At 40.9% G+C, this 25,866-nt stretch overlaps 1 protein-coding gene across 4 annotated transcripts in view; it reads left to right on the top strand.

Annotated features, from left to right (window-relative positions):
* CAPN3 (calpain 3) overlaps positions 1–25,866 on the top strand; it is a 50,851-nt gene continuing 24,985 nt past the window's right edge. For 2 of the 4 annotated variants that reach the window (XM_043554155.1, XM_043554152.1), the window contains exons 1-2: positions 1–616; positions 25,430–25,499. In XM_043554155.1, coding sequence (XP_043410090.1) covers positions 308–616; positions 25,430–25,499 — 379 coding nt within the window. In that variant the 5' untranslated portion in view covers positions 1–307. Of the gene's footprint in view, positions 617–18,052; positions 18,394–25,429; positions 25,500–25,866 lie in introns of those variants that run through there. The other 2 variants (XM_043554156.1, XM_043554154.1) reach the window with 2 other exon arrangements.

Genomic DNA, 25,866 nt, shown 5'->3' with positions numbered 1-25,866 from the left:
TCTCTCTCTCCCTCTCTCCCTCTGGCATGCATGCTGCCGGTAGGAGCCCCCAGGTAAACACTCCTGCAGAAACCCTTTAGTGCTCCTTCCTCAGGAAAACCTATTTCTTCCGGATCACAGCTCAGCTTTTAAGATGGACATAAGCTGGATGACCTTCTGATGGGCTTTGAGCTTTGAATTTGGATGTGGACATTTTCTCTCAGATGACAGAATCACTCCAACTTCCCCTTTGCCGTTGCTTCCTTTCCTTGAAGGTAGTTCTATCTTGTTTTCTTTAAAAAACCTTTTCCTTCCAAATTTGCCTGCCATGCCAACCGTCATTAGCGCATCTGTGGCCCCACGGACAGGGGCTGAGCCCAGGTCCCCGGGACCAATTCCCCAGCAGGGCCAAGGCAAGACCACCGAGGCCGGGGGCGGAAACCCAAGTGGCATCTATTCAGCCATCATCAGCCGCAATTTTCCCATTATCGGAGTGAAAGAGAAGACATTTGAGCAGCTTCACAAGAAGTGTCTAGAAAAGAAGGTTCTTTATCTGGATCCCGAGTTCCCACCAGATGAGACCTCTCTCTTTTACAGCCAGAAGTTCCCCATCCAGTTCATTTGGAAGAGACCTCCGGTGAGTAGCTTGCTGGCTGCCCGTTGGGCTTTTTCCCCTCCTAGAAGTCCTCCCACTCAGCACCTCCCCGCAGCCCCACGGTGCACATGGGCGCTGGGGGAAGGGTCCTGGCAGAGGCTCCCCAGGGCTCTGCCCTCGACTGAGGCCGAGCCCATTCTCACTCTCTTGCTCTCTTTTCCTAAAAAACATCTTGCTTTCTATAAAAGAAATTGGAATTCAGTGTAATCCAGCCTATAAAAGTAAATAGCCCTTTCCCAGAACAACAACAACAACAACAAATTCTCTGTAAGAGTCCTTCAACTTCTAGGGCTAAAATCACAACGAATGACATCTTTAGTCTGCCAGCAGCCATGACTTTCTGCAACAGAGAAGCCCCAGAAAGAGGAGAGGAGCTGGCAAAGATCACTTTTTCATGCATAGAGTGTTAAGATTAGAAGGAGAAATCCTAGCAGTCGGTTTCGTCCACATACTTCGCCTCACACATGAGAAAATAAAGGCGCACAGAGAGAAGTACATCCAGAGCGAGCATGACAGCCCTGAATAAAATCCTTTCTCTTTAGGTAACTCTTCCAGCCGCTGGATTTCATGTACAGTGATCCACCAGAAAGAAAAGCATATCCTCTTGCCTCCCTTCTCTGATCAGACCGCCCATATGACTCTGGTGCTTAATTCAAGAAATATTTATTGGGCATTGGTAGGGCCGGAATGCAGGCAAGCAACAAGGGAGACGGCTGTGGATAAAAAAGACAAGAAGTCCTGCTCCCCTGGAGCCTAAAGTCCCGAAGGGAAGGCTGTCAGGAGATAGCGTTCTGGGTACAGTGAGCTCAAAAGGCAAGAACTAACCTTCCCTGAGGAGATACTTTAAGCTGAGGCCCCGAGCTATTCATTAACTTAATCAAGTGACACTGAAGTCCAGTGCTATTCATTAGCCACGTTTTTCTTTATAACCTGAGATGAAACATCCAACAATCCTGTTCTCAGCCCCTGGGTTCCCCCAAGGGCTCCTTTCCTCTCCCGGGAGCCCTGTGGTAAGAGCCTGTGACTATCCTGAGTTCTCTCCTTAGAAGAAAGTACTGGAAAGAACCTCATTCTCCAGCCCAGTCACCGCCCTGCTGCCAGAGCACTGGGATATGTCCCATCCCTGTTGAAGTATCTTCTGTGACACCGTTCTCCCCTCCACCCATGCCTTCAGGATAGCTCCAAACTCCTGAGCTGAGCTATCAGCCCTTTTCAGGCTGGCACCCTCTCCCCCGGACGGTGACACATTCAGCTCCTCTGTTGTTCCGAGTCTCCTCAGACCTCAAGGCCTTTGCTCATGCTCTCTGTCTGGAATGCCCTTGTTTTTTGTTTTGTTCTATTTTGCTTGTTTTAATATAATTTATTGTCAAGTTGACTGACATGCAGTGTATACAGTGTGCTCTTGGTTTTGGGGGTAGATTCCCATTATTCATTGCTTACATACAACACCCAGTGCTCATTGCAACAAGTGCCCTCCTCAATGCCCATCACCCATTTTCCCCTCTACCCCGCTACCCCCATCAGCCCTCAGTTTGTGTTTAAGAGTCTCTTATGGTTTGCCTCCCTCCCTCTCTGTTTGTAACAAGTTCCCCCCTCGCTTTCCCCCATGTCTTCTATTAAGTTTCTCAAGTTCCACATATGAGTGAAAAGTGGAATGCCCTTGTTTTAATCTGATTTGTTCCTCCTCACCCTCTCTCCAGTGCTCAGGTGTCACTTTCTTCAGGCTTTCACATGTCTGTTCCCTATCTGATAACAGGACCTATTCCTATTCAATGCTGGACCCCAGTAGTCAGAGAAGGGCCAGGCCCACAGTGGGTACTCAGCTGCTGGTGGTGAATGAAAACTCACATCTGAGGGCACTGACCACCAAGAGATAAGGACAGCCCAGCATTCCAAGGCTGGGGGCTCCTAAAAGCCTTTTCTAATATTACTACAGAGAAAAAAAAACCCAAAAACCTTACAAATATTGCTTTTAGTGAAATTATTGGTGGCTTTTAGTCTTAAGAGCTATACTTGCATTTTGATAAAAATGCTACCAGGGTCTATTATGCTCTAGGCACTACTTCAGTCCTAAAACTGATACTGCCATTGTCAGTGTGACATTAGGGGCACCAAAAGACCTCTTTCCAACTGTGCTCCTACCACCAACACCCCCTCACATACAGTTGAAGTGATTAAAGTCCAGAAAGGGCAATCACACAAGTTGACTGAAATTGAAAGAGTGAAACGATCCCGGAACTTTCTGAAGTGTAAAGCACTTATTGGAAACGTCAGTTTTCCCTGCATTCCATAGATGTAGTGACCTTTGTCAGGTTTGAGCAGTCTGAAATGGAGACTATGTCCTACGAGAGACCATTCCTGCTTTTACTATCTGAGGCACAGAATCACTGAAAGCCAATCTGAGCTTTTCTTCATAATCAACTTTTACTTGTTACAGTTAGATGGTGGTGGTGGTGGTGGTGATAAGGGGAGAATTATTCAGGCCAGCTACAATTCTAGCTAAGATGCTGCTGCACTTTCAGCTTTACCCTTTAAAAGAAGAGACACCCAGGCCACCTGTCTGGGCACACCTATAATCTCTTTTCACTCGCCTATGAGTGCTACCCTCACTGCCTTGCCTCTTCTATTGGGGAGCTTCGTGCATTGTGTCTCGAGGCCAAGCTATCTGATTCCTCTTGCCCCTATTTCTAGAATCAGAAAGCAAACAAACCATACAATAGTTCCCAATTGTTGAGCCAGATTTTCTTGATGACAAACCCCTGGACAGAAGAGAATGGGCTTCTAGAACAGGGCCTCTGGGAAACTGATTTCTCTTGCCCAATTTCATCAGGGAAATGCAAATCAAAACCAATGAGATATCACTTTGTCAGAATGGCTAAAACCTAGAAGACAATAAATAACAAATGTTGGTGAGGATGCGAAGAAAAGAGAACCCTTGAGCACTCTTGGTGGGAATGCAAATTGGTGCAGCCACTATGGAAAACACGTTCCTCAAAAAATTAAAAATAGAAATACCATACAATCCAGTAATTCCACTACTGGGTATTTTTCCAAAGAAAACAAAAACACTAATTTGAAAAGATATACGCACCCCTATGTTTATTGCAGCATTATTTACAATAGCCAAGATATGGCAGCAACTCAAGTGTCTATCAATAGATAAATGGATAAGGAAGATGTGGTATATATGTACATATACATATATATACATATTGTGTATACATACATATATATACATATTGTGTATACATACATATATACATATTGTGTATATATACATATTGTGTATATATATATACATATTGTGTATACATATATATACATATTGTGTATATATACATATATATACATATTGTGTGTATATATGTTTACACATATACACAATAGGCCATAAAAAAGAATGAGATCTTGCCGTTTGCAACAACATGGATGGACCTAGAGAGTATAGTGCTAAGTGAAATAAGTCAGACAGAGGAAAATACTGAATGATTTCCCTCAAATGTGGAATCTAAAAGACAAAACAAATGAACAAAGAAAGAAACAAAGAGACACATAAACAAAAAAAGAACAAACTGGTGGCTACCTTAGGGGAAGAGAGTTAGGGGATGGGTGAAATAAAGGGGATTAAGGGGTAAAAACTTCCAGTTATAAAATAAATAAGTCATGGAGATAAAAAGTACAATGTAGAGGATATAGTCAGTAAGATTGTAATAATGTTGTTTGGTGACAGATGGTGACTGCACTTAACGAAGTGAACACTGAGTAACGTATCGAATTGTTGAATCAATATGTTGTACACCTGAAACTAATATAACACTGTATGTTAATTACACTTCAATACAAAGAAAAAGCCCAAAATAATAATAAATAAATCATTACATTTTTCAGGTTAAGTCCTGTTAACCACTACAAAAATATCTTTGATTTTTTTTTAAGATATTTACAAGCATGCTTAACAAAATGTGAATCCTTAACATGTCAGACTCTAACTTTTCTCTTCATGAGGAAAACTCATAAGGAAGAATCAGTAAGATTCTTATAATTACAGAAAGGATAATTTCTCTCTAGGAGGGACATGATTGTTGTTTAATGGGGAAAAAAAGAGGGAAAAATGCTAGTTTATTTACAAGAGGAAGGGAGCTAGAACAGAAACCAAAGTGGGGTGGGGGGAAGCAACAGGGCAGAAGGCCACACACTCCAATGTCATCCCTCCACTTGACCTGACACTCAAAGGCATCTTTACTCATGAACTTGTGACATGCCTGAGGCAAGTAAAAAGTAACTTTTTGGTAAAGGGGGAAGTTAGTGTCTTGAGTTACACAGGCAGAATGATCCAACACACCCAGAAGTCAGAGTGTGGAAAGCACAGGAGTGGGGAAAGAGAGAGGCATCTAGAATCAAACTGCCAGGAACCCACTGAACTGTGGTGGGGGGGGAAAGGCTCTGCCCTCTCAGAGCCTATGAGGTGGGGGTTCAAGATCTCCAAGGAACTGTGAGACCCCAACTAACACTTGGGAAGTGGTCTGCTTACAAGAAGCTGACACATGGTGAAGCCACTGTGGAAAACAGTATGGAGCTTCCTCAAAAAGTTAAAAATAGAACTACCCTATGATCCAACAATCACACTACTGGGTATTTACCCAAAGAATACGAAAACACTAATTCAAAGGGATACATGCCCCCCTTTGTTTACTGCAGCATTATTTACAATAGCCACGTTATGGAAGCAACCCAAGTGCCCATCGATAGACAAATGGATAAAGAAGAAGTGGTATATATGTACAATGGAATATTATTCAGCCATAAAAAAGAATGAAACCTTGCCATTTGCAACAACATGGATGGAGCTGGGGAGTATAATGCTAAGCAAAAAAAGTCAGTCAGAGAAAGACAAATATCACATGATTTCACTCACATGTGGAATTTAAGAAACAAAACAAATGGGTAAAGGGGGAAAAAGAGAGAGACAAATTAAGAAACAGATTGGTACTTACAGAGAACAAACTGATGGTTACCAGGTGGGTAGGGGGATGGGTGAAATAGGTGATGGGGATTAAGGAGTTAACTTGTGATAAGCACCAGGTGGTCTAGGGAATTGTTGAATCACTATATTATATTATATATTATATATTATATGTTTATATATTATATGTTTATATAATATGTAGTAATATATTATATAAATATAATATATAATTTATATATGGTGTATAAATAATATATTATTATAAATATAAAAATATTTATTGTAAATATAATTATTATAAATTAAAATATATTATAATTATGAAAATTATTGTTATAAATATAAAAATATAAATAATATATAATATATAACAATAATAAATAATAACTATATTATATACCTGATAATAACACTTCATATAGTTAACACTGTATGTTAACTGGAATTGTTTTTTTAATACGAAATTTAATGTCAAATTGGTTTCCATACAACACCCAGTGCTCATCCCAACAGGTGCCCTCCTCAATAGCCATCACCCACCCTCCCCTCCCTCCAACCCCCATCAACCCTCAGTTTATTCTCAGTTTTTAAGAGTCTCTTATGGTTTGGCTCTCTCCCTCTCTAACTTTTTTTTTTCCCCTTCCCCTCCCCCATGGTCTTCTGTTATGTTTCTCAGGATCCACACAAGAGTAAAAACATATGGTATCTGTCTTTCTCTGTATGAATTATTTCACTTAGCATCATACTCTCCAGTTCCATCCACGTTGCTACAAAGGCCCTATTTCATTCTTTCTCATTGCCAAGTAGTATTCCATCGTGTATATAAACCACAATTTCTTTATCCATTCATCAGTTGATGGACATTAAGGCTCTTTCCATAATTTGGCTATTGTTGAAATTGCTGCTGTAAACATTGGGGTACAAGTGCCCCTATGCAGCAGTCCTCCTGTATCCCTTGGGTAAATTCCTAGCAGTGCTACTGCTGGGTCATAGGGTAGTTCTATTTTTCATTTTTTGAGGAACCTCCACACTGTTTTCCAGAGCGGCTGCACCAGTTTGCATTCCCACCAACAGTGCAAGAGGGTTCCCGTTTCTCCACATCCTCTCCAGCATCTATAGTCTCCTGATTTGTTCATTTTAGCCACTCTGACTGGCATGAGGTGGTATCTCAGTGTGGTTTTGATTTGTATTTCCCTGATGAGGAGTGACGTTGAGCATCTCTTCATGTGCCTGTTGGCCATCTGGTTGTCTTCTTTAGAGAAGTGTCTATTCATGTTTTCTGTCCATTTCTTCACTGGATTATTTGTTTTTCAGGTGTGGAGTTTGGTGAGTTCCTTATAGATTTTGGATACTAGCCCTTTGTCCGATATGTCATTTGCAAATATCTTTTCCCATTCCATTGGTTCCCTTTTAGTTTTGTTGATTGTTTCCTTTGCTGTGCAGAAGCTTTTTATCTTGATGAGGTCCCAATAGTTCATTTTTGCTTTTAATTCCCTTGCCTTTGGAGATGTGTCAAGTAAGAAATTGCTGCGGCTGAGGTCAGAGAGGTCTTTTCCTGCTTTCTCCTCTAGGGTTTTGATGGTTTCCTGTCTCACATTCAGGTCCTTTATCCATTTTGAGTTTATTTTTGTGAATGGTGTAAGAAAGTGGTCTAGTTTTAACCTTCTGCATGTTGCTGTCCAGTTCTCCCAGCACCATTTGTTAAAGAGACTGTTTTTTTTCCATTGGATGTTCTTTCCTGCTTTGTCAAAGATTAGTTGGCCATACATTTGTGGGTCCAATTCTGGAGTCTCTATTCTATTCCATTGGTCTATGTGTCTGTTTTTGTGCCAATACCATGCTGTCTTGATGATTACAGCTTTGTAGTAGAGGCTAAAAACTTGAAAAGCCCAAACAAGGGGGCCCCTAGGTGGCTTGGTTGACTGGGTGTCCAACTCTTAGTTTTGGCTCAGGTCATGATCCCAGGGTCATGGGATCAAGCCCTGAATCAGGCTCCACACTGAGGGTAGAACTTGCTTAAGATTCTCTCCCTTTTCCCGTTATCCACTCACTCTCTCAAAACAAACAAACAAAAAGAGAGAAGCTGACACTTGCTTTACCATTTCATCTAAACTTCAAGTCTAAATAATCACCATCAGAACTTTATTAATAGAAGTTTATTATAATATAATAACTTCTATAACTAATAGAAGTTTATTATATTCCCCCAGAATACTGGGAAGATAGCATTAAAACTGCTATCAAAAACTCCTTATAGGGGCGCCTGGGTGGCGCAGTCGGTTGAGCGTCCGACTTCAGCCAGGTCACGATCTCGCGGTCCGGGAGTTCGAGCCCTGCGTCGGGCTCTGGGCTGATGGCTCAGAGCCTGGAGCCTGTTTCCGATTCTGTGTCTCCCTCTCTCTCTGCCCCTCCCCCATTCATGCTCTGTCTCTCTCTGTCCCAAAAATAAATAAACGTTGAAAAAAAAAAATTTAGAAAAAAAAAAACTCCTTATAAATTTTAGTATTGTTTGGGATCTTTGGAAACGTTTTCTTTTAGCCATTCCATTTCAAAGTTTCTTTCCTGATGTTAAGATTTTGAAGGGAAAACAGATGCTCCCAGCTCCTTCAATAACCTGCCTATCGTTAGTACCTTTCACAGCGTGAAAGTGCATACTCATTTCTAGCCAGAACTTTTCTGGCCACAACTTTTGCCCCTTATCTCTGGTCTGATCCAGAAGACAGTGAAACCGTCAGCAGATTTCCTGTACGTAGTAATTCTCCCTGTTCATCAATAATCTCATCCTTCTTTTAATTGTTTCAGATCAAATAGTTATAAACCTCCCCTAACCTTCCCCTGTAATATGGTTTTTTCCAGCACTGGAGGTGTCAGTGCTATGATCTGTATACAGTCAATCCTCATTACTCCTGGGTTCTGTATTTGTGAATTCCCCTACTCACTAACATTTCTTTGTAACCCCAAATCTGTCTCCAAGGTGCTTCTGTGGTCATCTGCAGACATGTGTAGGGCAGTGAAAATTTTGAGTCGCCCTCCACGCACATTCCCAGATGAAATCAAGGGGACAGTCGGCCTTCTCAGCTTAGCTCTCACACTGTAAACAGGCGTCCTTTTCATAGTCTACACAGTGCCACGTTTTTCACATTTTTGCACTTCTTGTTGGTGATTTCTCTGTTTAAAATGTAAAGTGCTTTCTCATGTTCCTAATGCAAGAAGGCTGGGGTGTGCCTCAGGGAGAAAATATATGTGTTAGATAAGCTTCATTAATGCTTGAGTTGGTTGTGAGGGCAATGTTAATGACTCAATAAAATATATTAAATAAGGTGTCTTTAAACAGAAACACACTTAAGAGTGTGTATTGATCAGTTGATTAAAATGTGACTAGAGGTCACAGGAATCTAATTCTGTATTTCCTCCAGGAGCAATGGTTCAATATTCACTAATTCAGCATTCACAGGCACCTCATAGAACATAACTACCATAAATAACGAGAATTGACTGTAATTCCTATGTTCTCCGCATTCTTAAATACCACAGCTTGGAACAATACCCTAATAAGGGTATGATTAGTAGTAAACATTGCAACATGTTTTTATTTTTTAATGTTTATTTATTTTTGAAAGACAGACAGACTGCGAGAAGGGGGGGGGGGGGGCAGAGAGGGAAGGATATAGAATCTGAAGCAGCTCCAGGCTCTGAGCTATCAGCACATGGGGCTGAAACTCACAAACCACGAGATCCTGACTGGAGCCAAAGTCAGAGGCTTAACCGACTGAGCCACCCAGGCACCCTACATTGCAACATGTTTTAATCCATTACAGTCATGACTTTCTTGATGCTCAAATTGTCCCATCTTTGACCAGTGGGAACCCCCTATAAATTGCCTATATTATTTGACATGACCCCATTAATCTTAAACAGATTTCTTGTTTTCTGGCCACAATAGAATGTCCCAGGCTCATCTTGTACATTTCTTGCCCCAGACGTAGAACAATTTATTTTTTCAAGCAGCCTGGCTCCTTTCAGTCTGAAATGAAGTTGAAAGAAGTTGTAAAATGTGGAGGAGAGCTGACCACCGACTCTTGAGGACCCAGAGCTTGGCCACTGCTTCAGTGCTCAGAAGATGAAAGCTTTCTGACAATGTGTGGTGACACCCGAGGTCTCTCGCTCTGATGGCCCCTTCCATGTGCCCCATCGCTTGTGTAACTAACAATCTCCATGTGTATGTTCCCAGCCCGGGGGGTCACCTGGCCTGCACTACTCAACTCTGAGAAGAAGAAACCCTAGGTTGGCAAAAAATAAAATTACTCCCTTCCAATGTGGAATGAGAGGGAAGAAACAGAACTACAGGAAAACCCAGGCTGTGTGCAGTGAGCCCTCTGTTCCAGGGCTGAGGGCTCAGTCACTGGCTATGCAGCTTCTCCTCTCAGGGATATTACTTATCTTTCCCATAAACCCGGCTCAGGAGGTCTTCTTGTAATCTGATTTAGATGTGTCATCTTCTGTCAGACAGTTTCGAGAGAAGTGGGATCACTGGGCTAGACACAAAGAGGAAGACCTGAGGGCGTCATGCAGAGTAGTTAAGGAACCTAAATTTAGGGGTGCCTGGGTGGCTCAGTCGGTTGAGCATCCGACTTCAGCTCAGGTCATGATCTCATGGTTCATGAGTTCGAGCCTCACATCTGGCTCTCTGCTGTCAGTGTGGAGCCCGCTTCAGATCCTCTGTCCTTGTGTCTCTCTGCCCCTCCCTTGCTCATGCGCGCATGCTCTCTCTTTCAAAAATATATAAACATTAAAAAAAAAAAAAACTAAACTTAGAACCAAATAAACCTGTGTCTGGACTCTGGTTCTGCCACTAGCAAGTCACATAAATAGAATGTTTAGAAGTTTAAATTAAGAAATACCCTTAAGAGAGGGAAAAGGCAATTCGTGAGTTGGGAAAAGATATTTATAGCACATCTAACCAATAAGCAATCAATAGCCAAAGAATGCCCACAATTCAAGTTGAAAAAGACAAACTCAATAGAAAAATGAGCAAAAGACAGGTATTTCATGAACAGAGAGTAACAAAAGATCAAGAAATACATGAACATATGAAAGATGTTCTGCTTATAAAGGACATAGTGATGTTCTCATCACGTGGCTATTCTGAACTAGCAGCCTTAAAGTCCTGGTAGGTGCTCAAGGTAAGGTAGCAATTACTATGAGTGGAGGCAGCAAAGGACAGGAGCATAACACAGTGATGGGGAAAGCACATGCTTTCAAATCAGACAAACTTGATTCAAATCCCAGCTCCACCTCTTAGCGAGGTGACCTCCAGCAGGTTACTGACCATTTTTGGGTCTCAGTTTCCTCATCTGTGAAAAGAATATGAAAATTCTTACTTTCACAGAGTTTTAAGGATTAAATGAGATATTGTAAATGACATGCATTAGCATGATGAGTCAACAAATAATGATGATGGTAATTCAAAGGTAAAATGAGGTACCCAGCTGGGAGCCAGCCCTCTCTTTACTCGGCAGAGAATCACGATGGCACCATGCTGGAGTGGGGGTGGGGGAGCATGAATTCTGGGGAAAGTGACAATTCAATAAATAATTAGGACTGGCTCCTCTTATATTCCACAAGACAACAGCTCCTCCTGAGGGCCATGATGAAGACAAAGCTCTGGACATCATAGTGAAGAAGCTAAAATAGCTTAGCAATAAAATACTGAAAATGGGGGTAGAGGGGCAGAAATAGCCAAGAAATGTATGAAAAGATGCATTTCCCTGATTATGAATGAGGCAGAGCATCTTTTCACACATTCGTGTATTTCTTGATCATTTGTTATCTTGATGTCTGTGAAATACCTTGCCTTTGCTAATTTTTCAATTGAGTTGTCTTTTTCAACTTGAACTGTAGGCATTCTTTGGATACTGATTGTTTATTGGTTAGATATGCTATATATATCTTCTCCCATTTTGTAACTTGCCTTTTCACTCTCTTAAGGTGTTTTTTTAATTTAAATTCTTTAAATTCTTTTTTTTTTAATTTTTTAATGTTTATTTATTTTTGAGAAAGAGAGACAGAGTGGGAGCAGGGGAGGGGCAGAAGGAGAGGGGGACACAGAATCCGAAGCAGGCTCCATCCAGGCTCTGAGCTATCAGCACAGAGCCCTACATGGGACTCGAACTCAGGAACTCAAGGTCATGACCTGCACCAAGATCAGAAGCTTAACCCACTGAGCCACTCAGGCACCCCTATTTTTAAAATTCTGAATTAAAAGTTCTAAATTAATTTTTAATTATTATTTTTCCTTTATGGTTAGCGCTTTTCATGTTCTGTTAAAGAAGTTTTTCCTAAACCAAAGTCATTCTTCTTTATTATCATTTTTTTAAATGTTTATTTATTTTATTTAAGAAAGAGAGTGTTTGTGAATGTGAGAGTGGGGGGGGAGCAGAGAGAAAGAGAATCTCAAGCAGGCTCTGCTGCTGTTAGCACAGGGGTAGGGTTCAATCTCATGAATCATGAGATCATGACCTGAGACAAAATCAGGAGTTGGATGCTTAACTAACTGAGCCATCCAGGGCGCCCCTTTATTATCATTTAGAAACTTAATTTTTCTGCCTTTATATTTAGGTCTATAATCCATCCAGAGAAGATTTTTCTTATATAAGATAGGGATCAGATTTTGTTGTTTTTCCATATGGATAGTCAAAGCTCCCGGCAGAATTCATTGTTTTTAAAAATCCTTTCTCTGTTGTTATGTAATATCACTTTTTAAACAGATCAAATGTTTACCAATATGTGGTTCTGTCTCTGCACTCTCTACCATGTTTCACTTGTGTTTATTGGTCTATCTTTGTGCCAACTCCACACCTTGTGCCAATAAATCTTGACATTCAGTAGAGCCAGTCCTTCTAACTTTTCTTCTTCAATATTGTTTTAACTGTATCTGGCTCCTTGCCTTTCCATTTAAATTTTAGAATCAGGATGTTGAGTTCCACAGAAAATCCTGTTGGGATTTTTTTGAGATTGCATTGAATCAACCTGGAATAATGCACGTCTTGACAATACTGAGTCATCCTATCCATGGAGAAGGGATGTCTCTCCATTTAGATGGGTCTCCTTTAGTATCTTTCCATCAAGTTCTTTTATAATTTTCTCCATAAAGGTTTGAACATCCTTTGCTAGACTTCTTCCTAGGCATCTTTTGCTTTTGCTATTATTTTTATAAAGGGCATCTTTCTTAAAATTGTACTCAATTTCTCAGGCATAAACATGCATTTGACTTTCATATTATATACAATATATTTCCTAAACTCTTAGTAATTCTAACAATTTGAAAACCCCAAGTTATTTATCTACAAATTCCATTTCCATACAGATAGTTAGGTCATTTGTAAATAATGACAGGGCTGCCCACTAAATTATGCACAACTGTATTGAGCAAAAATTCCTGTTTTATTGCAGTGGCTAAACCTTCCAGCAAAAAGGAGGTAACAGAATCTGTCTGGCTCCCAATTTTATTTTTTTTTTAATTTTTTTTTTTCTACGTTTTATTTTATTTTTGGGACAGAGAGAGACAGAGCATGAACGGGGGAGGGGCAGAGAGAGAGGGAGACACAGAATCAGAAACAGGCTCCAGGCTCTGAGCCATCAGCCCAGAGCCTGACGCGGGGCTCGAACTCACGAACCGCGAGATCGTGACCTGGCTGAAGTCGGACGCTTAACCGACTGCGCCACCCAGGCGCCCCCAATTTTATTTTTTAATTTTATTATTTTTTTTGAGAGAGGATGAGCAGGGAAGAGGTACAGAGAGAGGGAGTGAGAGAATCCCAAGCTGGCTCCACGCTGTTAGGGCAGAGCCTAACGACTCATGGCTCAAACTCGCAAATTGTAAGATCATGACGTGAGCCGAAATCAAGAGTTGGACATAACTGATTGAGCCACCCAGGTGTCCCTGGGTCTTAATTTTAGAGGGAACTTAATCTTAGCTGCTTCACTGTTGAATAGACTTGCTATAGTTTTCTATGTTCTGATGTCTTGGGTGTGTTTCTTATAAACTGCTTAGAAGGCTGCTGTTGTTTTTTTAATGCAATCTGAAAACCTTTGTCTTTTAACTGAAGGTTTTAGTCCATTTACACTGATTATGAACATCGATCTCTATTGGATTTATTACTGTCATCTTAACCATAACCTTTCTGTTGGTATTACTTTTTAAATGTTGCTTTTTTCCTCTTTACACCCTTTTAAAAACGTATTAAAAGTGTTTTCTCTTTTTTTCTTTCTATTAGTTCAGATGTTATTGACTATTTCTGGTTTTTTTTCCTGTGGTTACCCTAAATACTTAATATATGTTTCATCCTGACAAAGCCTGAAGTTGATCAATAGCTTTAGTTTCCTCAAAAACAATATGAATACCATAAGGCACTTTGACTCTAAATATTCTTCTCCCAACTAATCTGTCACTGTTGCTCAGAATTGTACCTCTATATTGATTTTTCAACCTTAAAAAGTAGAAACTATACTTTTCTAAAACAGTCAATATTTTACACACGTTTACCAATTTCTTTGTTTACTGTTCTTTCTTGAGTCTTAGACTTTTCCTTCTGGAATAATTCTGCTTTTTCCTAAAGTATCTTGTTTAACAACTTCTTTGGTGAGAATCTATTTGTAGTAAGCATTCTCAACTTTTATTTGTATAAAATTAACTCTCATTCATGAAATCGTCTTCCTGGGTAATCAGTCCTAGGCTGATTCTCCTTACTATCTTCTGGCTTACATTCTTGCTGAAATCCGCAATCATTCTAATTGGTATCCCTTAATAGGCCATCTGCCTTTTCTCTTTGTGTTTAAGATCACGCTGTCTCTGGTATTCTGCCATATTGCTATGTTGTGTTTGTTTCAACATGTATTTCTGCATCTTTCCTGCTTAGTATTCCTTGGGATTCCTGAATCTGAGGATTGGAGTCACTGATTAACTGTAAAAACTTTCTTAGAATATTAATTCTTTCCATATTTTCTATTATCTTCTTCTGGAAATCCAATTAGATATATGCTGAACTTACTTTGCTCTAGCCCCCATATAGCTTAACCTTTTTTTCTTTCTTTTTTAAAAATTTCCCATCTCTTTGCTTCTCTGTGTGATATTCTAGGAGATTTCTTCTGACCTCCCTTCCAGTTCACTAATGCTCACTTCAACCTTAATTGGATTCTGGCTTTTTTTTTTTTTTTTTTTAAAGCAGCTATAAAGGACATTTGGGAAACTGAAGAAATTAGCATGTGGAGGAGCATCTGGGTGGCTCAGTTGGTTCAGTGTCTGACTTCGGCTCAGGTCATGATCTTGCGGTTCATGGGGTTGAGCCCTGCATCGGGCTCTGTGCTGGAGCCTACTTCGGATTCTGTGTCTCCCTCTCTCTCTGCCTCTCTCTCTCTCTCAAAAAATAAATAAACATTAAAAATTAAAAAAAAGAAATTAGCATATGGATTTAGATTTTAGATAATATTAGAGAATAATAGTTAATTTTCTTAGCGATAATGGCATTCAAGTCAGTAGGAAAGTGCTCTTGTACTTAGGAGATGCCTGCTGTAGCTTAAGTATACCTTGAAGTATTTAGGTGTGGAGTGTCATGACACTGTCAACATGTTTTCAAATGGTTCATCAAAAAAAATAGGATCCATATATACGTATATAGATCAGTAAAACAAAGACGGCAAAATGTTAACAATTGTTGAATCTAGACGTAAGCTATATGGGTGTCCATTCTTTAAACTTTTCTGTAAGTTTGAAGTTTTTCATAATATAAAGTAGAAAACTATGAGAGTGGAAATTTACATATTTTAATAGCAGGGCTAAAATATAAAATCAAGGAAATCTAGGATGTAGAACACAAAAATAGGAAAATACAATAAAATTAGAGGAGGTTTAACATCGGATTTTTAGAAGTTTCACGAAAAGGAAGGAAGGAGGTAGGGGGAAAGGAAGGGAGTAAGGAGGGAAGGAAGGAAGAAAGGAAGGAAGGAAATAATTGAAAGGGAGAGAAATGTCAAAGAAATAATGTAAGAATATTCCAAAACTGAGGACAAAAGTCTCTATATGGAAAGGAGTCACTGAGTGCTCAGCACGAAGAATTAAAAACAAAAACAAAAACAAAAACAAAAAACAAAAAAACCCCACCTCATACCAAGGCACATAAATTTGGCTTTTGGAATTGGGAGTGGGAGGAGTAGGAAGGGAGGGTAGAAAACCCTAAAATCTTTTAGAGGGAAAAGACAGGTCACATACAAAGGAATATTCATCAGAATTGTACCATACTTCTCACAACTCCAGATGCTAGAAGCAATGAAACCATGCATTAAAAATTCTGAAAGGAAAATGCTCTTCAATCTAAAATACCTAGCCAAATTTTCAATCATGAGACAGGTAGAAAACGTAGTTAGATGGGCAAGGACTGAGGCCACTTACCTCCTGTGCACCCTTACCTAGGAAGCTGCAAGTTGTCGGCCAATCCAATCAAGGAGTAAACCAAAGAAGCGTTAAGATCCGGGAAGTGAATGGCACCAGAAGGGCCCAGTCCATCCCAGGCCACTGCTCCAGACCTGGAGGGCGGCCAGTCCAGTCTGTATGGGAGAACGAGGCTGCAGAGGAAGGCCCTGGTGGGAGAGCAATGGAACCACTAGGTTACCTGACGAGTTTAAGTATTTGGAAAACTACTGCTGAAGAAAAGCATTGATCAATACATAGAAAATCAGAAAATTATAAAGAATAAGAGGAAAAAAATTCATACAGAAAGGAAACGTAAAACAGCATAGCACTTAGCTAAGAAGCGAACAATAGTTACCTCATCATACTCAAGTAAATACTGAATTTTAATCTTTATCAAAATTTATGACATTACTATTTTGGGAAGGTGGTGGGCAGAGCTTCATGTGAGAAGGTTAAATCTCATTGGCCAAAATAGGAACTCTGCTGATACCTTCTAAAAACAATAAATTAAAAAGTAATAATATACGATGTTTTTTAGAAATATAGAGGTAAATACCAAAAGAAATTGCTACAAGAATTGAAAGTGGCTGTCTCTGAGGAGAGGGATTTGCAGGGCAAGAGACTCCTATTCCTCTATGTATCTTTTGTACTGACTTTATTAAACTTTGTTCATGTATAAACAGAATAAAATATAATTATTTCACAAAAGACCCGACCTCAGAAATTATTTTGAGTGCCCTGTAATGCTAATGTCATGGTTTCAAACCCCGGGAGACGTAAGAATCTCCTGGGTGCTTCTTTAGAGTGAAGAGTCCCAGACCCCTACCAAGAATATTTATATCCTTAAGTCTAAGGTGAATCCTGGGAATCTGCATTTTAAACCGGCATCCCAGGGGCGCCTGTGTGGCACAGTCGGTTAAGCGTCCGACTTCAGCCGGGTCACGATCTCGCGGTCCGTGGGTTCGAGCCCCGCGTCAGGCTCTGGGCTGATGGCTCGGAGCCTGGAGCCTGTTTCCGATTCTGTGTCTCCCTCTCTCTCTGCCCCTCCCCCGTTCATGCTCTGTCTCTCTCTGTCCCAAAAATAAATAAACGTTGAAAAAAAAATAATAAAAAACAATAAAAAAAAAAATAAACCGGCATCCCAGGCAATTCTGATGCAGGTAGTCCAAAGCCCACACTTGGAAAAGCCCACAGTAGATGCAGGCTGGCAGGAGCCAGTGACTGGGTGGGGACAGCACCCTGCTAGTGGGCAGCCTGCCAGGCCCGAGTGTCCACCTGCCATCAGCTCCCAGCTCTCACATTGAGTTGCCCAGTGAAGCATGGGGAGGCTTTGAAAAAGCGGGGCTTCCTTGTGAATATAATTCTGACAAACACATTTCTCCTTCCTTCCCCACCCACATTCTCTGCCTCAAAGATTCTGAAGTTGTAACCGTGGATGTCTGTTTGTTACCATGGGGCCTACTCTACCAGGGCCAAGTTACCTACCCTTCCTAAATGGCCCTAAATGGCCAGTCAAGGTCTTTGGGGGGGATGGGGCAGGGACATCAGGAGAATGAAGGCTTCATTAACCTCAGACAATGGCTTGGAGCAGATTCCTTCTATGCATTCAGCAGCCTGTATAGGATTAGTGTATACAGCATGTTTCGAAGGCCCCATGCTATATCCCATTGGCCGCCAGTGTCAAAGGCATGAATGCCTTTTGCTGAGGCAGGGTAAGCCTCTCGGTAACTATATTTTTTCCCTTTAAAGAAGGAATCCCAGCAAGGCTGATGGAAGTACCCTAAAGGTCTACAAGCCATTGAGGCCTGTCCTGGGCTGTTCTGGCTCTCTCGCTCCCCTTGCTGGCTCCCAGACTGGCATGGTGTTGCCCCTTGACCGTGGGCTCAGGGGCCTCCAGCCAAAGCTGCTGACTCTGACCACGGCCTTTCTCTGGACTGTGTTCATTTGCATCGCGCTGCTGAGGGTGGAGGAGCTATATAGGCTCCGGCCCATTCATGGGAGGATTAGGCCTGGACTGAGGGCGCAGTGGGAGAGAGGCCGCAGTGAAGGTCCAGTTCCACTCCCTGAGCGGTCACCATGCCCTACCTGCTGCCAGGATTTTTCTGTGACCGCGTGATCCGGGAGAGGGACAGGAGAAATGGAGAGGGCACCGTCTCACAGCCCCTCAAGTATGAGGGGCAGGATTTTGTTGTTCTCAGACGACGGTGCCTTGCTCAGAAGTGCCTCTTTGAAGACCGTGTGTTCCCAGCAGGTGTTCAGGCCCTGGGCTCCCATGAGCTGAGCCAGAAAACCAAGATGAAGGCCATCACATGGAAAAGGCCAAAGGTAGGGATGGGAGTGACAGGGCTTCAGGAGACAGCCTTGGGGACAGGAGGTCAAGTGGTCCAGGGCCAGAGGCCATGGATCCACAATCTGAGCAAGTGGCTTATCAAGGTTCTCTTCCCCATGTGCCCCCAGAACACCTTTCTGGTTCCTCTTGAAATGGTAGGTGTTATTTTCTATTCCTGAACTAGAGATTGTTATAACCCTTTAGAGGTCCTGAGCCTGTAAATATTTTTAAGAGAGCTAATGCGCTGGCTTTATTCAGAGTTAAACAGTAAGGCATAATTGATTATCAAGGCTTCTTGAGAGCAGGTGTTCTGGGGATGGGAAAGTGGAGTGGCTGAGAGCACTGAGGCTCACAGTTTCAAGGAGAGTTCCATGAAAAGTGGTGAACAGTTAAGAAACAGGAGGCTGGTGGGAAGCTGGAGATGCCTTCTGAACCTTTCGCCTAAGGCTGGCTCATCAGGGACATGCCGCTTCTGTTTAAACAGAAAGGTCTGTGCTGACCAGCCAGACTTCTTACAATGCAATGTGGTGCGTCCACATTTAGGACTATGTATTTTCTCAGAGAACGGACTCCTTCCTTTATCACTGTGTGATACAACTCTTTATGTCTGATATTCTTTGTTACGAAGTCTGCTTTGTCTGAAATTAACACAATGACTCCACCTTGCTTTTGATTAACATTAGCATGGTGCATCCTTCTCTAGTTTCTTGTAGACAACATATAGTTGGGTCTCTTTTTTTATCCATGCTCACAATCTCTATCTTTTAATTGGTGTATTTAGACCATTCTCATTTAAGTGATTATGAAATAGCTGGATTCCTATCCACCATGTTTGTAACTGTTTTCTATCTGTGAGAACTGTTCTTTGTTTCTCCCCCTCCCCTTTTCTGCCTTTTCCAGTAATTTAATATTCTGTATGAGACAATTTTATGTTCTGTCTTAAGTGTATCAATTGTATTTTTTAATGTTAATGGTTATGCTACAGTTTCCAATATACACTTCCAACTAATCTAATTCTACCTTCAAATAACACTATGCTATTATATATGTAGTCTAACACCTTATAATAGAAAATGTCCAATTCCCCCCTTCCTTCCTTCATTCATTTCATCTATCCACATGCTATAATTACTCAACACATTGTAATTATTAGTACTTTAAACAAAGTTATCTTTCAATTAAGAATAAGAAAAATAAAAGTTTTATTCTACCTTCATTTATTCCTTCTCTGATGCTCTTCCTTTCTTTACGTAGGTCAAGGTTTCTGACCTATATCAGTTTCCTTCTCCCTGAAGCACTTCTTTTAACACTTCTTGCAGGGCAAGTCTATTGGCAATAAATTCTCTCTGGTTTTTTTTTTTCTGAGGAAGTCTTTATTTCTCCCTCGGTTTTGAAAGATAATTTCTTGCATATAGAATTCTAGCTTGATGGGATTTTCTTTAATCAATTTAAATATTTCTATCCAGTCTTTCTTGCTTGCATGGCTTCTGAAGTCTGCTATAATTATCTTCATTTCTCTATAGGAAATGGATTTGTCCCCTGTTGACTTCTTTCAAGATTTTTTTTTTTTTTTTTGTCTTTGGTTATCTGCAGTTTGACTATGACATGCTTAAGAGTAGTAGTTTTGTGTTGTTGTATTTTGCTAGTATTTATGCCATTTCATGTTCTTTGAGCTTCCTGGATCTGTGATTTGGTATCTGTCATTAATTTGAGAAAGTTCTTGGCCATTATTACTTCAAATGTTTCTTCTGCTCTGTTCTCTCTTTTCCTCTGATATTCCAATTATCCATAGGTATAACACATGTATAAGTTTTCCCATGGTTTTTGGATGTTTTGCTCTGGGTTTTTGTGGGTTTTTTGGTTTGGGGTTTTTTTTTTTTCATTGTTTGCTCTCTTTGCATTTCACTTTGGGAAGTTCCTATTGTCTTACCTCCGACCTCACTGATTTTTCCCTTGTCTATGTCCAGCTTGTGGATGAGCCCATCTGATACATGTTATTGTGTTTTTTCATTTACATCATTTCTTTTTTATTCTTTCTCAGACTTTCCATCTCCTTGCTTATATGACCCATCTTTTCTTGCTCATTATCTACTTTTTCTGTCATACTTCTTTACCTACTCATCATAGTTATTACTAATGATTCCTGCCTGGTAATTTCAATATCCGTGTCATATCAGAATCTAGTTCTGATGCTTGCTTTCTCTGTTCAGACTATTTTTGCTTGCCTTTTGGCACCCTTTATAATTTTTTGCTGAAAGCCAGACATGTTGTTTTGGGCAATAAGAACTGAGATAAATACGTTTTGGTGATAAGATTTATGTTAAGCTGACTAGGAGTTGTGCTGTGATTAATGCTTCCTATAGCTGCAGATGTCAGAGACTTCAAATTCCTCTAGTATTTTTGTTTTACCCCCATATTGCCCTCCTCTTGCCTTCAGGTTTCCTAAGCACTCCCCCTCAGTGTTTGCACCTTGAAGATCTTTAGCTGTAAGTCGCTGTTATTATACTGAAGCCCTGTTGATGCACTGTTAAGGTGGGGAAGGGAAACGTTCATTACTGTAATGACTACATCTCCATCTTTTAATGGGCCTAGGTCTCTGGGCTCTGGCCTTCATACACATTTCCCCATTGGCATAGCATTTTTCCCTTCTTAGGTGAGAAAGGAAGGGGGGTTTCCCAGAGGGGGCTGTATGGGGAGCAATGCCCTTCCCCCAACTTAGGTAAAACTACAGAAAAGCCTCTGTAGATCTTTCTTAGATCTTCACCATGAGAACTTGGTGGGTTTTTCAGAGGTAAAAACCATGAAAGTATATAGGAAGGGGGGAAGATTGTCCCAAGACTGTGACCTCCAGAAATTTCTCACACTCATGCTAGTCCACACTCAGCTTCTGGAAATTCATCAAAATTACCAGTTGCTTGTTCCCACCACTTTCTTTATGGCTCCAGCAGTTTCCGCTCCGGGCAAGCAGATCTTGGCTATAACTTTCTCATTTCACTTGTGCCCATATTTGAGGGTAGTGGTGAGCTGCCCTGCGACTTCAGTTCTCTGATGGGTCCCAGCAAAGTCAGTGATTTTCAGTTTGCTCAGCTTTTTCTTGTGGTAAGGACAAGAGTGAGGACTTCCAGGATCTTTACATGTTGGAACTGAACCAGAAATCCTCCATATGGATCTATTTTAGCACCACCTTTTAAGTGTATGTTTTGGTGTATTTTGTAATACACAGTATAGGTGAGGACAATCGATATACACATAGGTAATCTACAACCAATAAGATTACTTACATAGGGTTGCACATTCGAAATATTTTACTGATGGAGGTATACAATAAAAGTTTCAAATTGCTGTGTGAACCACGGTACCCAAAAACTGAGGAAATGGTCATGTGTTGCTCATTGCTGGGACTCCATCATTGACAGATCCAGTCCCCAAGCTAAATTATAGCCAAAGGAATAGCTAGCAATCTTAGGTCCCCAAGCTAAAGTGACAGAGCTGGGACCATTTACCCTTTGTACATATCAACCAACATAAACAGGTCTCAGACCCTCTAAGGGCTATTGACACAGTGTTTATAAGTAAGGAAAGAAGAAGTAGCTGGTAGAGAGGGGGTATCTAGGCAAATCAGAGCTTCTTTTATGAATCAGCCTTCAATAAGCTTGGTAACTGATCCTCACCAAAGAGATATCTCTTATGAAGACAAGTAATTAAGTGTCTCTAGGCTGTGCTTTTTGTGGAAGGCAGGCAGGGATGATTTCTCATTTTTATTGTACCCTCAATTCCCCCAGTTCTGTACGTACTTGGGGGTTCAATTAATGTTTGGTGAATTTAGCTGAGGTGGTGTTGAAGGTGGATGTGGTGTATTGGGGAATCTACTATTGCAAAAAATGTAACTCCACCCAAATACCTAGGCCTCCTAATAGATGTAAGAGAGACCAGGGTAGTCACTGCTGCCTTTCCAAGTAGTCAGCTCTGGAATTGGTGGGCAGTGGGAGGATGAATTTATAGTCCCAAGGAGAAGAAGCTACACCTGTAACAGCTAAAAAACGTAGCTAAACGTTGAGTATTTGAGTCACTATATAATACATTCAGTCTAACAGGGGCAGAAAATATAGTAGTCAAAGGTCTCAGCCGGCAAGTAACAGAGGCCCAACTCAAACTAGCTTAAACCAAAAAAAAGCTCGTATAATTCAAGTGTTCAAGAGTGATGTTGGATTTAGACACACCTGAATCCAGGCTCAGACCATGCCATCAAGACGCAGTCCCTAATGGTATCTATCTATAGATGTATCTATTTTCTGCTTATCTGTCGTCATCTCCCTCCTCTGCCCCCCATCTGCATCTGTTTCCTCTGAGTCGGCTTTAGTCTCAAGCAGACTAACTTTGCAATGGGGCAAAGATGCCCCAGACAACTTCAGGCTAACATTCTACCAGCTTTAGCAGCTCTAGCAGAAGAATGTACAGTTGACCCTTGAACAACACCAGTTTCAACTGCACAGATCCACCTACACATGGATTTTTTTTTTTATTTTGGTAAATCTAGTACAGCACTGTAAATGTATTTCTTTTCCCTTGTGATTTTCTTTTTATATATATATAATTTTTAAGTTTATTTATTTATTATTGAGAGAGAGAGAGAGAGAGAGTGCACAAGCTGGGGAGGGTCAGAGAGGGAGACACAGACTCTGAAGCAGGCTCTAGGCTCTCAGCTGTCAGCACAGAGCCCAATGCAGGGCTTGAACCCACAGACCATGAGCTCATGACCTGAGCCAAAGTCAGACACTTAACTGACTGAGCCACCCAGGCGCCCCTTCCTTATGATTTTCTTAATATTTTCTTCTTTCTGGGGTGCCTGGATGGTTCAGTTGGTTGAGTGTCTGAGTTTTGATTTTAGCTCAGGTCATGATCCCAGGGTTATGGAATCAAGCCCTGTGTCAGGCTCCACACTCAGTGAGTGTGGAGCCTGCTTAAAGATTCTCTCTTTCTCCCTCTGCTCCTCTCCCCACGGCGCACACTCTCTCTCTAAAAAAAGAACAATATTTTCTTCTTTCTAGCTTACCTTATTGTAAGAATACAATGTATAATACATATAACATACAAAATATGTGTTAATCAATAATGGGGAAACCAAAAAACATGTCCACTATGCCTTACTTCGTTTCATTTTAAGAAGGTATATTGCTATTGCTTCTAGTTTGGGAGAGTTGTTTTGGGGAGAGGGGACTGTTTGTTTTTAGTGCAGAGAGATGGGGAATACTTTCTTAGACAAAAAACATATCCTGAGTTACGTTTACATACCCAGTTCAACTCTAACATTGCACGGCTGTTACTTAAGTGGTTCAACTTTATAACTTTACATATTTTCTTTTATGCTAAAAAAAATCTTGGTTCCTAAGGACATTAATAGAAGTTCTTATTTATCATACAACATATATGACAAAGTTTTGAAATATTATTATTTCTTATGGCTCATATTTCTTTATGGTTTGGGTTTTTGACCTTAGGATATATCCCAAAAGGGATAAAGAGTCAAAATGTTATATTTTAAGTCACTTGAAAGAATTCTTTTTACGTGTGAGGTCATGCCACCGACTTGATTTGCAGTTCGGTTCCTTTGCTTCCATTTGCTTTCAGCTTTTACAGACTGTTTTCTTTGGATATAATGTTTGTCTTATTTTTGAGAAAGAGAGCACACACACATGCATGTGAGCAGGAGAGGGGCAGAGAGAGAGAGAATCCCACGCAGGTTCCACGTCCAGCATGTAGCCTGACACGGGGCTCCATTTCATGACTATGAGATCATGACCTGGGCTGAAATCAAGAGTTAGATGCTTAGCTTAACCGAATGAGCCACCCAGGCGCCCCTACAGACTGCTTTTTACAATTGTCTTTCCTTTAATTTTGGCTTTTAATTATGTAAAAATTTACTTGGTTCCTAAGTCAGAACTATTTTCAGTTATATTCAGAGTTTTACTTCCATCCTTATTCCCACCATCTTATTCTCTTATAGGTAACCTTTGTAAGAATTACGGTTTGGGGTTTATCTTTCCATTGCATTAAGAGTTTCAGACGGGAGGTGCATGTGGTGTGGTCTAAGCAAGACATTCCATCTAGTAGGAGGGAGAGATTCCCCATGTACAGGGAGCTTCAACTCACTTTGGTGTATGGAGTTGTCGTGATGGGGGCAAGAATGGGGAGAGACATGCATGCACACACACAGGAAGAGACGGGGGGGGAGTGGGGTTTTGTCACAGGGATAGCAAGACTTCTTAAGCCTCTGAAGAATGGTGTTAAAACCCAAAAACAAAGACTCTACAATTATTTCAAAATGTTCGAAGTTAAAAAACAAAGCACAAGACATGGGAAGAAAAAACAAGAGTGCCCTCTGTTGGCCTCTGTTGGGCTGCACATCATCTGTAGTACCTGAATTTGAAAACTAATGGGGCCCGGGATGCCTTATGGGGTTAGCTTGAGTAAAGCAATGAACCGTCAGCTGACCAGGACACCTACAAGGCCCACACTAAATTTACTTTCTGCTCTCCCCAGCCCTCATGTCCTTAGGACCCTGGGATATATGGTGACTAAATATCGCTGTTACCACATCTTGGGAATAAATATTTTCCCTCCTGCACCTATTTTCCTGGCATAGGAAAAAAAAAAAAAGGATCCACGCTTTCCGTTGTCCCTTGCCAAAGCTGTGACAGTAATGATACTGTCCTAACTCCTAAGGTACATCTTTACTCACGCAGTATGTCAGTGTGTGGGACCAATGTAGAACAATGGGAAAAGGAGGCATGCTTCTGGCTTCCACCACTTACTAGCTGTGTGTCCTTGGGCAAGTTTCTTAACCTCTCTGAGCCCTGGTTTCCTTATCTGAAAAATAAGAATGATACTATCCAACTCACAGGCTGTTTGGAGAGGTTTAAATGAGTGGCGTATATAATGCCCCCGATATAGGATGTTAGTACTACATAATGGGCCACTACAAACAATTGCTACTACCACTGTTATTATTTCCTTTTTTTTTTTTTTCAACAGGAAATTTGTGAGAATCCTCGATTTATCATTGGTGGAGCCAACAGAACTGACATCTGTCAAGGAGATCTAGGTAGGAAAGTACCCTCGGGTCATACCCAGCCAAACAATCAAGGGGTGATTAAAAGGTGATTAACATCTGGTTTTGCTTTTAAAGAATTTTGGGGAGGAGGTTTTTATAACACTACTTTGTGCCCATTTATCTATGTGCTGGTGATGGTTTCATTTAATTTCTGTCCCCCCCCCCCCCACGATCTCATGAGTTCACAGGGGATATGCCTCAGTCCACGGCATCCTCCTGACAGTCTGAAGGACATTTGCACACCCCACTCAGGAGGATAAAAGCCCTGCTTTTAACTGCACCTGTTTCCTTAAAAGAGAGCCCTGAAACTGTCTGAATACCAAGCATGTCCCTTGAATATATATTGAATCCATATGCA

This window comes from Prionailurus bengalensis, chromosome B3 (genome assembly GCF_016509475.1).
Source record: "Prionailurus bengalensis isolate Pbe53 chromosome B3, Fcat_Pben_1.1_paternal_pri, whole genome shotgun sequence".
Taxonomy (NCBI): Eukaryota; Metazoa; Chordata; class Mammalia; order Carnivora; family Felidae; genus Prionailurus; species Prionailurus bengalensis.
The sequence above is the reverse complement of the archived record's forward strand: the minus strand, read 5'-3'. Positions and strand labels throughout refer to the sequence as shown.